This window comes from Lynx rufus, unplaced genomic scaffold, assembly GCF_022079265.1.
Source record: "Lynx rufus isolate CCGP_SWC_20201006 ecotype Redwood Valley unplaced genomic scaffold, mLynRuf1.p SCAF_24, whole genome shotgun sequence".
Taxonomy (NCBI): domain Eukaryota; kingdom Metazoa; phylum Chordata; class Mammalia; order Carnivora; family Felidae; genus Lynx; species Lynx rufus.
The window spans coordinates 16,898,373-16,910,717 of NW_025814839.1; the positions used below are offsets into that span (position 1 = coordinate 16,898,373).

General features: G+C 56.3%; 1 protein-coding gene across 3 annotated transcripts in view; it reads right to left on the bottom strand.

The window, feature by feature from the left end:
- The window catches only part of OSBP2 (oxysterol binding protein 2), a 177,311-nt gene that overhangs the window by 23,035 nt on the left and 141,931 nt on the right, over positions 1–12,345 (bottom strand). For all 3 annotated transcript variants that reach the window (XM_047088496.1, XM_047088498.1, XM_047088499.1), the window contains one exon: positions 8,767–9,023. In XM_047088496.1, coding sequence (XP_046944452.1) covers positions 8,767–9,023 — 257 coding nt within the window. The remainder of the gene's footprint in view (positions 1–8,766; positions 9,024–12,345) is intronic.

Consider the following 12,345-nt stretch of genomic DNA (forward strand, 5'->3'; position numbering starts at 1 on the left):
TGGACAGAACAAGGAGGCTGGCCTCTTGGGCCGTGGTGTCCTCATGGGAAAAATAGAGGGCTGAACCCCAAGACTCCTACAGAGTCCCTGATTCCATGGCCCATTGGGTAATTGCCCTCTGGGTGGAAACAAGGTTCCAGTCTCCAAGCCCTGCCCCTTCCTCCTACCCTCAGGGCTGTCGAGAGGGTGCCCGAGATGAAGAGGTGCGGGGTCCTGCAGGCAATGCAGTTCTACCTCTGTGTGGAGGGTGGGGAGCCTGCTGAGCTGCCCCAAAGCAGAGTGAGAACCAAAAAGCCCAGGACAGAAAAGGCAGCCTCCCAAACTGGGGCTAGCTCTGCTCAGCAACAGGCTGGGGGGCCGGTAGACCATTCCTTCCCACGAGGGGCTCTGCCTTCTCAGAAGCCTCGCCTTGGTGAAGGGGGCTGTGAGGCCTGCCCACCTGAGCCGTGTGAACTCCAAGGGGAGCTGCTGCCGGTCCTCCTGACAGGGATCCGGGGGGATGGACGCCGTGTCTCTGAGCTAGAAACCTTTGTCCAGCTGTGGCCAGGAGGAAGGAGGACAAACTCTAATCGCTTTTGTCGTCCCTAATCCTAATCCTGACAACGATCTCACTGCTCCCCAAATATGGGCGGGTGAGCAGGGCGTGGGGTCAGCCAGCCTGGGCCCTGTGCCTGTCCTGCCTGTGGCCCCAGGCAGCCCCTCAAGCTCTCAGAAGGGTCTGCAGAGCCGAGACCCTGCTTAAGCCTGGCCCCTGTGCAGTCACTGCCTTCCTAGATATGGGCTTGAGGAAGGAGCCAGGGGACTGCTGGACGCTGGGGCAGGTGGCCCTTGGGCTCATGGAGGAGGTGGGGAGATGGGGCAAATGCCCAGAAGTTCTAGGCTGAGTGGGTTCCTTGGGTTGACAGGGGCCATCTTGGTGACTGGCTCTGTATCTAGCCACCAGCGCACAGCAAATTCTGGTAACCATGGATGCAGGGAGGATAGGAGAAAGGGCCGCATTTCCACCTGCAGCCAGCCAGGACCCGCCAGATGTCTGACTGCCATGTCTGGCCTGCAGGCACCCTCAGGCTTTGGGGCTCCCAGGTATCTGCCCCCCATGCTGCTGGGGCTGAGGCTGCCCACCCACCATCTACCCCACCATACTGGTCCTCACATGGCCAGCATGACTGTAGTCTTGCCTCTAACTGGCCTGTCATCATACAAGTAGCAAACAGGAGGAAGTCGTGCAGACTCACAGTCTCTCTGAGCCACTCTGCATGTCCAGAAGCTCACACCTGGGGACACACTGAGGTCAACAACATCCCCCCTCCACCCCCGGCCTCCCACCAAGAAGTAGTAGGCTGTCCTCAGTACACACATCCTAAAGGCAGGTAGGGGAAATGTCGAGGTTCACGCTAGGCCTGCACGGCTCAGAGGCTACTATAGCAGGAGACACACAGCCATCTCAGGCCTCCAAGACCAAGAGTGGGGACCTCTGGAGCCAGGACAGTAGTGCTGGGCTAACCTGGGGCTTGGGGGTAGAGTCCCCCTGGGTCAGGACCAGCCAAAATGCCATGCTGGGTGTTCAGCACTGTCCTGGCCCCTGGAAACCAAGCCTCTCAAGCGGGGGCTGGGCCAGCCACCTTCCTGTTCCCGCTCCTCATGCAGCACTCAGAATAGACCGTGCGACTCACACAGGGCCGAGCCCTTCCCAGACACCGAGGGGACGGTTATGGCTTCTCCTTGATGTGGCTCACTCATGGCATTGGGGAGGCAGCTTTTCACTTCAATTCAAACTTTAAAATAGTCCTTTCCACATTCAAAATAGTTTACCCCTTGCACACAGGAACCAGCACCATCTGGCCGTCAGTTTGCCAACCGATTTTAAACAGTTATGGAATCTATTTTTATTCATCTCCCCAGGCCTCAAATGAGCAAGCTGTCAGGAGCAGAATAGTGGTCAGCTGGACAGGAACCTGCCCACGGGCCCCAGAAGGACAAGGGAAGGCAGCTCCCCTCACCACTGCTCTGTTTGGGTGGGCGCAAGGACCCCTCTGTGGTCTCCAAACAAGGCTGAGAGAAGCCTCAGAGCATTTCCAGCACAAATAGTTCCGATCTGGGACTTTATTTCTGTGGTGCCCCAAATCTGAGTGCTCTGAGTTGCTGCATCTATATCTGCATACATCTCCCACCTGGCCCTACTTGCCCACCTGTCCCCGTCTGCCCCCACCTGTCCCTGCCTGCCCTGCAGTTTGCTCTTACAGCTCCCTTCAACTGGAGTTGGGGGCCCACTCCCTCCCAGTCTGGATGTGCTGAGTGCCTCCCTCCACAGGCTCTCCTGCGTCCCTGCCGTCAGGATCCACACCGTCATCCTGCTCAGCCAGCTCTCCGGCAGGAAGCAAAGGGTGTCCCTCGTGAGCCTCTTCCTTCCTCGGTAAACTGAGAGCCCCAGAGTGTGCTGTCTCGTCAGGCCCTTTGAGGTAGGCCTGATGGGTAACCATCTTCTGTTGGTCAGTACCACTTCCTGTCCCCATTGGGCACTTTTGGTCTTTGGTCTCCCGTGGGGCTCACCCACTGTCCGGCTCTGCTCACTCGCTGGCTGCACAAAACTTGTTTCTGGGAAAGGCCCTCCTGCATCCTACCTGAATCCATGGGACTGACCACTGAGTCCATGTCTAGCATTGTGAGGGTGGAGGTGGGGGTCAGACAGCAAGGGCCACTCATTCCTCTAGTGGCCCATGCCCACACCTTGCAGTTTCCTGAGAGCCCTGATCTCTCCCTTCACATCTGATCTGCTGGCCCTACCGTCAACACACAAAGCAGCCGGGCTAGCCACGCCAGCTCCTCGCTGCCCCCTCCAGTCTAAGCCACCACCCCACCACAGGGGACAACAGGGGCCTGCTAAAGGGGCTCTAAGCACCTGCCCCTGCCTTGCCGGTAGCTCATTCTCCAAGCAGCAGGGGGCTCTTGCTAAAATGTGAGTCAGATCATAGTCCTTGGCTGTGGGCTCATTCAGAGTGGAAAGCACAGTGTTCTCCATGAGCGCACAAAGTCTCCTGTGAGTGGCTCTGTCTCCCCAGGCCTCTCCTCCATGATGGCCAGCACTCACCCCGGCCTCCCATTGCTCCAGACCTGCCTGAAAACCCAGAACTGGCTCTTTCCCCACCTCCTTCCAGGTTCTGCTCCCCTCCCCTCCAGCCAGTTAGTGCCCGGGACCTCCCACCCCACCCCACCCGCCCATTCTGTTTCCTCTGAAGATCTTTTCGCCTCTGACATGCCCTATCATCTGCATGGTTACATCTCCCCGAGAGGATACAGGTTCTATGAGGCTGGGCTTTGTTTCCTGTGTGCCCAGGGCCTAGACCAGGGCCTGACTGGATCACAGAGGGATCACGGAGGGCCTCTTGTGCCTCAGTGTCCACCAGCAGCTGCACATCGCCCTGTTGCAAAGTGCTCAGTGGGTGTGAGTCAGGCTGACCTGAACTCATAGCTCACGTGGTTGGAGGAGCCAAGTCCTGGGCCCCAACAAGAGTCACGAACTCTGAGGAGCTTCTCACAACTCAAGGGTGGGGGCTGTGTCAGGAGCAGTCTGCCTTGCTTGGGGGCAGCTTCCACACTTCGAGGGCCCAGAGGAGCAGCCAGTAGGGAACAGAGGCTGCCAGCCCACCGAGGGGGCTCAGCACTGGAGGAAGTTGACACCGGCACCTGCCACACAGCCCTCAGTGCCTTCTAATTGGACTGTGGCTGCCACGGCCCAGAGGAGGAGCTGTGAGCTGGTGGCATGAGGAGGTTCCCAGGGCTCAATGGCAGGGAAGTGGGCTGCATGCAAGTCACAGAAACACCACTTCCCCAGCCAGGCTCCATTGTCTGGGACCTGCAGATAGAGCCTGCTTCCACAGGCCGGGGGAGGGGAGACTGGCACTCACATCACTCCAGGCTGGCCCCCTGGAGGGTCTCTTCTGCAGGGGGCAGGGGCCATGAGGCTGGAATGCAGGGCTCAAGGGCAACCCATGGGAAGCCCAGGTCACCCAGGAAAGCCCAGGTATGCTGGGCCTGGAGACAGGTGATGCACTTCAGCCCTTGTGCACAGACCCCACAGCCAGCACTGGGGACTGCCCAGGGGCCAATGGCTGTGACTCCAAGTGCTCATGTAATAGCCAGGCCTGCCACTCTTGGGCAAAATGACTGTTCTGGGCCTTAGGGTGGCACCTGAATAGTACAAATGACGCTGACGACAAGGAAGCCATGATGACACCAACCTCAGTGGCCACTGTGAGGAGCAAAGTACTGGGAAGAAACTGGGGCAGGCTGCCACCTTCCTGGAGGCCCGCCCTACAAGCCAGGACACTCTGCTTTACAGCAAAGATAAATTTACAGGAAAAGAGAATGAAACTGGAGTTTATTCTTTTCACTTTATGGAAACTAACACCCAAAGCATGAGCTACTAATATGTATTAATTCAATCATTTTCCACCTTAAACCGTGTGACCAGCTCAATGCTAGTACACCAGGCACATCTTGGTTCCCAAGAGGGATGCTGTACAACAGGTGCACTGAGGTTCAAGACTCCTCCATCTAAGAACCAAAGTCATTTAACAGTGCTGTGAGGCTCCTCTGATGGCAGGCTAATCCAGTTACCCAAACAGTCATCCATGCAGGGGGCTGCTGAGCTGCCTTTGATCAGACTCACAAAATCCCCCACCAGGGAGTTCTGCCAGGAAGACGCCATGCCACCGCGGCTCCTGCATTCTCACTACCTGCTTGCTCTCAGTCATTCGCTGAGGCTCCTGGACTCCGGGCACTGTGCTGGATGGGGAAGGTCTGGGGCTTCTGACAGGATGCCCAGCCCAGCAGGAGGATGGGCAAGACGCTGCAGCACAAAAGTCCGTCAGATGCTGTGGCCCCACAGACAGATGTGGCCACTATTCACACTTCCCTTCCCTGCCTGTGACTGACTTTCCTCACATGTACAGGCCCCACTCTGTGGCCACTACATTTGCAGGACGTGCCCTGGCACCCAGGATGTATAATTAACACCCAAGGGTCACTCTCTTGGTGGGCTGTGGTCAGCTGGGCTTGAGCTCACCTCCTGGCCGACCGTGAACCTCCCCAGCCCTTTGCCAGGCCTTCTACACACTTGGCCTTCAAAAGTGGGCACGTGAGCTGCTATCCCTGCAGCTCCTTGAGAAGGCTGCACCCACATGTGACAGGGTGTCACTATGTGAGTCCTCTGGACTGTGAGCTCTGGGGGTAGGGCGGAGTCCCTGCCTGGCCCAAGCCCTGGGAAGGCTCAGTGGGAAGTTGCTCAGGTTTGGGTTCAATTCCCAACAGGCAGGACTTTCCTAACTGCATGAGCCATGTGGTCACGGCTTCACTAGGTGATAAGAAGAGTGGAAGGGGTTGCCCTGAGTTCACTGCTGTGCTGCGGGCCAATCTCTGAGTCCTAGCAACCAAACCACAAGTAGAGGGAGGGAGGCTGGGGCTAAGTATAGCCGTCCTGTAAAAAACGCCGTTAGTTATGAATTAATTTCATAAAGCACTGTTCCTATTTCTCTGTGACCAGGCCGGGTCATTTCTCTGCAAGGTGGAGTGACAACGGTGGCATGGGGCAGTGACACATGGTTCTGCCTGCCACGGGCTGGGTGCAGGGCCTACTTTCTGACTGACCTCGTTCAAGTGGGGAAATGGAACAAGAATGGCTTTGTAAATGGTGAACAGCAGGCAAACATGAGATGTTGCTACTTAGAATTTCTTTTCTGACACGACACCCACTTTGGTTGGAACATCACATATTAGGTGTTCCCACTGGGCTACTGTTGGGGACACAGGTGACTTGAGATCTGGGGGCACAGGGATGCCTGGGTGGCTCAGTCGGTTAAGTGTCCGACTTGGGCTCAGGTCATGATCTCCTGATGTGTGGGTTTGAGCCACACGTCAGGGTCTGGGCTGACAGCTCAGAGCTTGCAGCCTGCTACGGATCCTGTGTCTCCCTCTCTTTCTGCTCCTCCCCCACTCACATTCTGTCTCTATCTCTCTCAAAAATAAACATTAAAAAAATTAAAAAAAAAGATCTGGGGGCACAAAGCCTGGTGAGGGGGAGACGTAGAGTAACAGGGGAAACTCTGCACAGTGGGCTCAGTGAGGCACAGCAGTGCCCCTAGGTTCCAGGGGGTTCAAGCCAGAGGAATGGCTTTCCTGACAGGAAACTTGGAAAGTCTTCTGGCCATGGTAACATCCATGTGGGGTTCTGAAGGATGAAAAGGGATCTACCAGGCATCTAAAGGGTGGAGAAATGTCTAGAAGGTACAGCATAGGCAAAGGCACAAAGAGGTGGAACACTGTGATACTGTTCAACCTTCCTGATCCAGAAACTTCCTCTGCGTGTCCTGTTCCCTCAAACACTTACAGAAAGGGCCATGCTTGACTCGAGGTGAGTCTCACTGCGCCTGGGAGCAACGGCACAGGAATGGGCTGTGTCACTAACCACAGTTCCTGTGGTCTTAGGAATTGTCCAGGGAGCACTCTCTCCACCCTGCTAGGAGCTATGCTTGTGATATCAGTACCCTTTCCCAAATTTGAAAGAGATTTAATTGTCCCTCTGACTTTTCTCCTGAAGGCTGAACAACTCCAGATTCCTGGCCACTTTGGGGAAAAGTGAAGGCGACACAGCTGATCCCTCTCTATGTGGGAAGGGAATTTAGACATTTGGTGTCTGACAACCGTGTAAACTGCGCTCCCAGAGCTGACTCGGTTCCTGCCAGGTGAGGCAGGAAGCATCAGGAAGGGTCCCCAGTAGAAACACGGGCCTCTGTACCAGCCTGGGCTATTAGCACAGCCTGTTGGGGCCAACACCACACTTCTGTGTGCACCCCCCACAATGGAGGTAGATGGGAGAGGTCCTCACATCAGCTTCATGCTAGCAGGTGGGCAGAGCCCAGCCGGGAGTACGGCTCTTGGTCACTTGGGTCGACTTTCCTGGTGCCAGAACTGCAGTCTTCTGTAATCAACCCTAGGGGCTTGCTTCCCATCAAACAATTCATTATGCACTTATATGGCAAACTGTTTTTATGGCTTCCTAAATACAGACAAGTCTCTGATGCCTGATAAAAGATTGCTATTAAAGACGCCAGTTGAGAAGTTCATTATCTGGGAAAAGCCAAAACTGCTTACTCAAGACAAAGCGGCTTCACTCTCAGGAGGCGGAGAGGCAGAGCCAGGGAAGCCTCACGTGAGGATGGCTTCTAGGATGGACGGGAAATACAAATGTACCATCGTGTCATTAAATGCTTAATATCTGTGCCTGTCACTGGAAGAAGTGCGGTGACCCAGACCCGTAGAGTCTGGGGGCTCTAAGGAGGCCAGCTGGCCGAGAGGGTTAACACAGGAAGATGACAGTATGACCAATGATGGGATTAACCCGCAGGGCGGCAGCACGGCTGTGACCCAGCAGCCTCTCAGCAGGCAAGCACCAAATACCCCTGAGCGCTGTGGACAAAGGTCTGTACTTGCTGAGCTCAGGTAGCCAAGCACTGTGGATGCTGTGCCTGGGAAGAGGGGCGCATGTCCTCAGCCCCAGGCCCCAGGGTACAGATTCCTAAGGCTTCCTCCTGCACCAGGGGTGGCTCCAGTGGTAGGGTGGGTGTGGGTGGTGGATGTGGTCTACTCGCCCCAAATGGACTGCCCATTGTCCCAGTGAGTCAGGCTCGGGGCAAGTCTCTGGTGCCCCGGGGTCTCTTTTGCCCAGGGGTCTTGGCCTGCAGTGGGCTCCAGCCTCCACCTTCCCACCCTGCCCTGGATGTACAGCCTAGTCCCAACTCCTGACCCTGCTCTGGTATGAACCCCTTGATTTGGAGGCTGGATGCCCCATCTGGCGCTTGCTGGGCACCAGTACTGTCCATTGTCTGTGGCCAGCCTGATGGTCTGCCTGAACCACCTTCTCTGGACATGGGCCGCCTCCTCTGAGGTGGCCTCCGTTTCTCCACATCTCCCCTTTCTGGACCCTTTGCCAACATGCCACCCTGGTCCTGATGTGTTCCTCCTGGGGGCCGTCCCTGGGAGGAGGCTATTGCAGTGAGACCTGTGTCTGCATGGGAGAGGCCTAGAAGAGCATACACATCTCAGGGAAAAACTTACCAGGCATAAGGGAGAAGGTCCCAGAAGCACAGTTAAGCATTATATTCTCTGCCACTATGAAAAGACCCTCCCAGCTGCCAGTCACAGCAATGTGGTTTCTAGAAACCCATGGAAAGCAATGACCCCCAAAGCTGTGCCTCTTAATTTACAGACCGTGGCTACTCATTTGGCTACTATCAGGTTGGTATGACCCATGATGGCAGGTTCATCTTTAAGCTCTTCTGGCTAAAGGAACCCCCAATGCCCGTCTTCTACCCACGTACATGCCCCTGTGGTTACTGGGTCCTGATCCTGTTACATCTGAGTGGTGAACTAGGGGAAAGAGCAGTAGTAGTTGTTGTGGGTCAACGTGGCAGCTGTGTCCCTAATGTGTGGGCAGAGCCACCTGCTCAACTCGGGCCCTGGGCTTCCTCAGCTAGGCCCGAATCACCTGCAAGCCTCGAGATTCCAACCCCCACTCTGGTTTCCACCAGACAATCACAAAGAACACAGGAGGGAGCCAGCTTTGGGAAATGACCTGAAGCCACCAAGAAATGGAGTCCTGGTTTGTCAAGCACCCCGGCCGCCCACTCAGGGACTGTGGTGCTGGTGTCGGGGAGCCGCTCCCCTTCTGGGGAGCCCTGGGCCAAGGCAGTGATGCCAGTGGGCACTTACATTGATCATAGCATTTGAGGTGATGCGGAAGAGGGTGGCCCGTTCGTTCACAGCCTTCAGCTTCTCACTGCTCTCATATGGTATTTTGAGGCTGTCCAGCTCACTCAGCGAGCGCTGGAGGGCGGCACCGTGCTTGGCGATGAGGTCATTGCACGTGCTGAGGTCGTCCAACTTCAAGGAGAGGCTCTTGATGGTGCTGTGTAGCTCGCTCTTGTCAGCTGGAGAGGCAGTCTCGTCGTCTTCGTCCCCAGAGTCATCTGTGGAAGGAAAACGAGTCGCCATGGTTATTAACCGACCAGCACAGCACCAAGGGGCCTACATGGCCTGGGCCCAGGAGGAAGGAGCAGATAGAGCCACTCAAAAGAGTGCACTGGATGGTGCCAGCTCCTGCTCCTGGCCAGCCTTCCAGGGTAGGCACAGGCCCTCCTGAGTCAGGGGGAGGGGATGCAAGGGGAGACCAGCTCGATGGACAAGGCCCGGCCTGCACTTTGGGGGAGAAGGCCTGCAGGCAACCGCCTGCATGTGGGGCACCAGTCCCCTAAGCTGCACCTTACAGGCCAGGGTGGACTGTGCTGGGTGGAGAGGTGGGGGCTGTTGTGAGGAGCAGCTCTCGTTGCAGACCAGGGACCCCGGATGAAGGCAGGCTCCTTTCCCTACATCACAGGCTCAGCCTAAACTGACCCACACTTTCCTGCCGGCCTCACTTTGCTCTCTGCCCATGCCCAGCCATGCCCAGCTGCCCCCTGTTCCCTGCGACACTTGAGTGCTCATGCTCGGGGCCTGTGTCTTTACAGCCTGAAACCTCCTCACACCTCCCCTACCTTCTCAGAGGTCTCACCCCTACCCAGCCCCAGCCCAATGCCACCCTATCTTCAAAGCCTGCCTGAAGACCCCCCAGGCCGTACTCCCCTGCCCTGTTTCTGCCCCATGTCATCTTCCCACAGGCCCCACCCAACTCCCCTGCAGTAGCCGGGCCCCTCTCATTTATCAAATGTCTTTCTGTCCAGACGCTGGCTGTAGCATCTCCATGGCCTTGTCAGGCGAGGGACTATACCACCCCCCCAGGGACAGACAGGTAGCTGAGGACCAGAGAGGTGAAGTCATGCCCCAGGCCATCCAGCTAGTCTGTCTGCCTTTTCAGCTACCTTCTTCATGCCAGGCTGCTGGGGCCTCTGTGAGTGGGCCAGGCTGGTGCCCACTCTCCTCTGTGCCAACCCCTCTCACCTCTCACAAAGCTGCCCAGGTGCCCTTCTTGGGAGTCCGGGGTGCCTTGGAGCCCAGCCCACTGCCAGCCCTGGCTGTGTCCAAAGGGAGGCGGGGCTATGGGGACCCTGAGGGGGTGCACTGCAGTGGGTGGGGTAGGTGGGCAGCTCGCCTGGCCGCCGCTGCTGCTTTAACAGACGGCACGGGACAATAAAGAACCCAGAACCTGTAACTCCCAGGGGTTTCTGAAATGTCTTTCTTCAGAAATAATCAGCACAAAACTTTTTTTTTTTTTTGTAAAGGAAATCTGTAACCCAAGATACAAAATTAAAAAAAAAAAAGGAGTATACTGTGAGAGAATAGAGTTCTTCCCACGGCAGGCAGGGTGCGTGGGGGTGGCCACGGCTGAGTTACTGCTCTGAGCATGCCCTGAGCTGGTGGCAGTGCCAGGACAGCCAGCAGCGTGGGGCCTGGGTGGGTTGGAGGCTGGGGGTGCAGTGTCCACTGCAACCCTGTCCCTGCTGGTCATGGGGGCTAGCGGCCAGCATCCAGGCTTGGGGCAGAGAGGGCTCTCCCTCTGCCCACCACAGCCAGCCCAACTACAGCGCAGAAATGACCCAGTGTCAGGAGACCACACATGCTGGGTCAGTGTCTGGGCCCCTCGCTTGATCAGTGTGAATGCTGAGCCTCATGGTGGTCAGCAGACAGTGAGAAATGAGAAAACGCAGGTTCTGAGACACCAAGACACCAGTTTAGGGCCCTGCTGTCAAGGGGGCAGAGCCGTTTCTGAATCCAGGTCTGTCTGGCTTAGAGCCTGGTCTCTCAGTTACAATGCAATCTCCTGTCACCTTTCCAGGTTCAACATGTCCAACAACCAGATTGGTCAGCCACCGACCTGTCAGAACAGCTGCAGTTGTATGCTGGGAGGGGTGTGTGGGGACACGCTGGCTGCGGGTCAGCCTGAACGGGACCCTCTGTGCTCTAAGCAAGAACTGATGAGAGGCATGACTAGGCTACCTCTGAGCATCTGTCTGTGTGGTGGGCAGAGGTGGGTAACCACACCTCTACTTAACTCGTTGTTATGCAGTACACCTTAGTAAGCAGCTCTTAGGGTCCAAGTTCAGGCCCGGTGGCCGGGGACACGAGGATGTACTTGTTCTGCTCCCAAGCTGTGAGCTGTGTTGTTCGGGCAGGGATGGGAAGATTCTTGGGTCAGCGGTTACTGACCAGCACAGTGTGTTCCATGGGGATGGGCAAGGAGAGTCTCTCCCAGAGGGACAGTGAGACCAGGAGAATGAGGGAGGGAGGGCGGGTGTGTGGGCGGGGCAAGAGGGAGGGAGGGAGTGGGTGAGTGACGGAATGAATGATCTTGGGCTTTTCACGAGGCCCATCCACGATTCTCAGTGGCATGCATGGAGGTAGCAGGTCACACACACCAGTGTAGTGTCTGGAGAGAGGCGTGAGCAGCAGGAGTGAGGCACCGAGGAATTGACTGGAGAGGGGGGATGGTAAAGGGCCTCTGGCACAGCTAAGGAGCCTGGGCCTTCATCCCTTGGCAAGAGGGAGAGTGTGGGCATTTAAATAGAGGTCCCTGGGAAAGATGAGATGGGTGGTAAGTGGCAGGATGAGCAGACTGAAGGGCCAGAGTAGCCACAGGAGGCCAGGGGTTGGAAAGAACAGGACCCCTGAGCCCAGCCCAGATGTGCTGACGGCAGCACCCACCCAACACCCACCGAGCCCCAAGGCCATGACCATCTAGTGACGGCCGCACTCCCAGGCAGTGCCCATCCCCAGCCAGTCCTCTAAGAGGAGCGGGTAGATGTCACTCAGAAGCTGATGTGCGGCCCAGCCTCTTGCTTTCCCACAGGGTCATGGCTGTTCAGACACATTCCTGAGGATAGTGCTGTGAGCCCCCACCCAAGCCTGGGTGGAAGCAGAGCTGAACCAGGAAAGGGACTCTGCCTCTAAAATGATGAACCCTGGGGCACCTGGGTGGCTCAGTCAGTTAGGCGTTTGACTTCGGCTCAGGTCATGATCTCACAGTTCATGGGTTTGAGCCCCTGCGAGGGGGCTTTGTGCTGATAGCTCAGATTCTGCTTCTGCTTCTGTCTCCCTCTCTCTCTGTCCCTCCCTGTTTGAATTCTGTCCCTTTCTCTCTCAAAAATAAACATTAAAAGAAATTTTTTTTAAATGATGAACCCTGACCATGCTGAGTCCCCAGGTCTCAATTTGGGGTCAGGGGTCCTTGCAATGAGCAGACTCACACTGGAAAGAGAAATGAAACTCATTATTAGAGATGTAAATAAAACTAATGTGATACTAGTCAAGTTAGAAAAAAGAATGAATGGTGCTGGATTAGCTTAGGCTTTCTGAAGG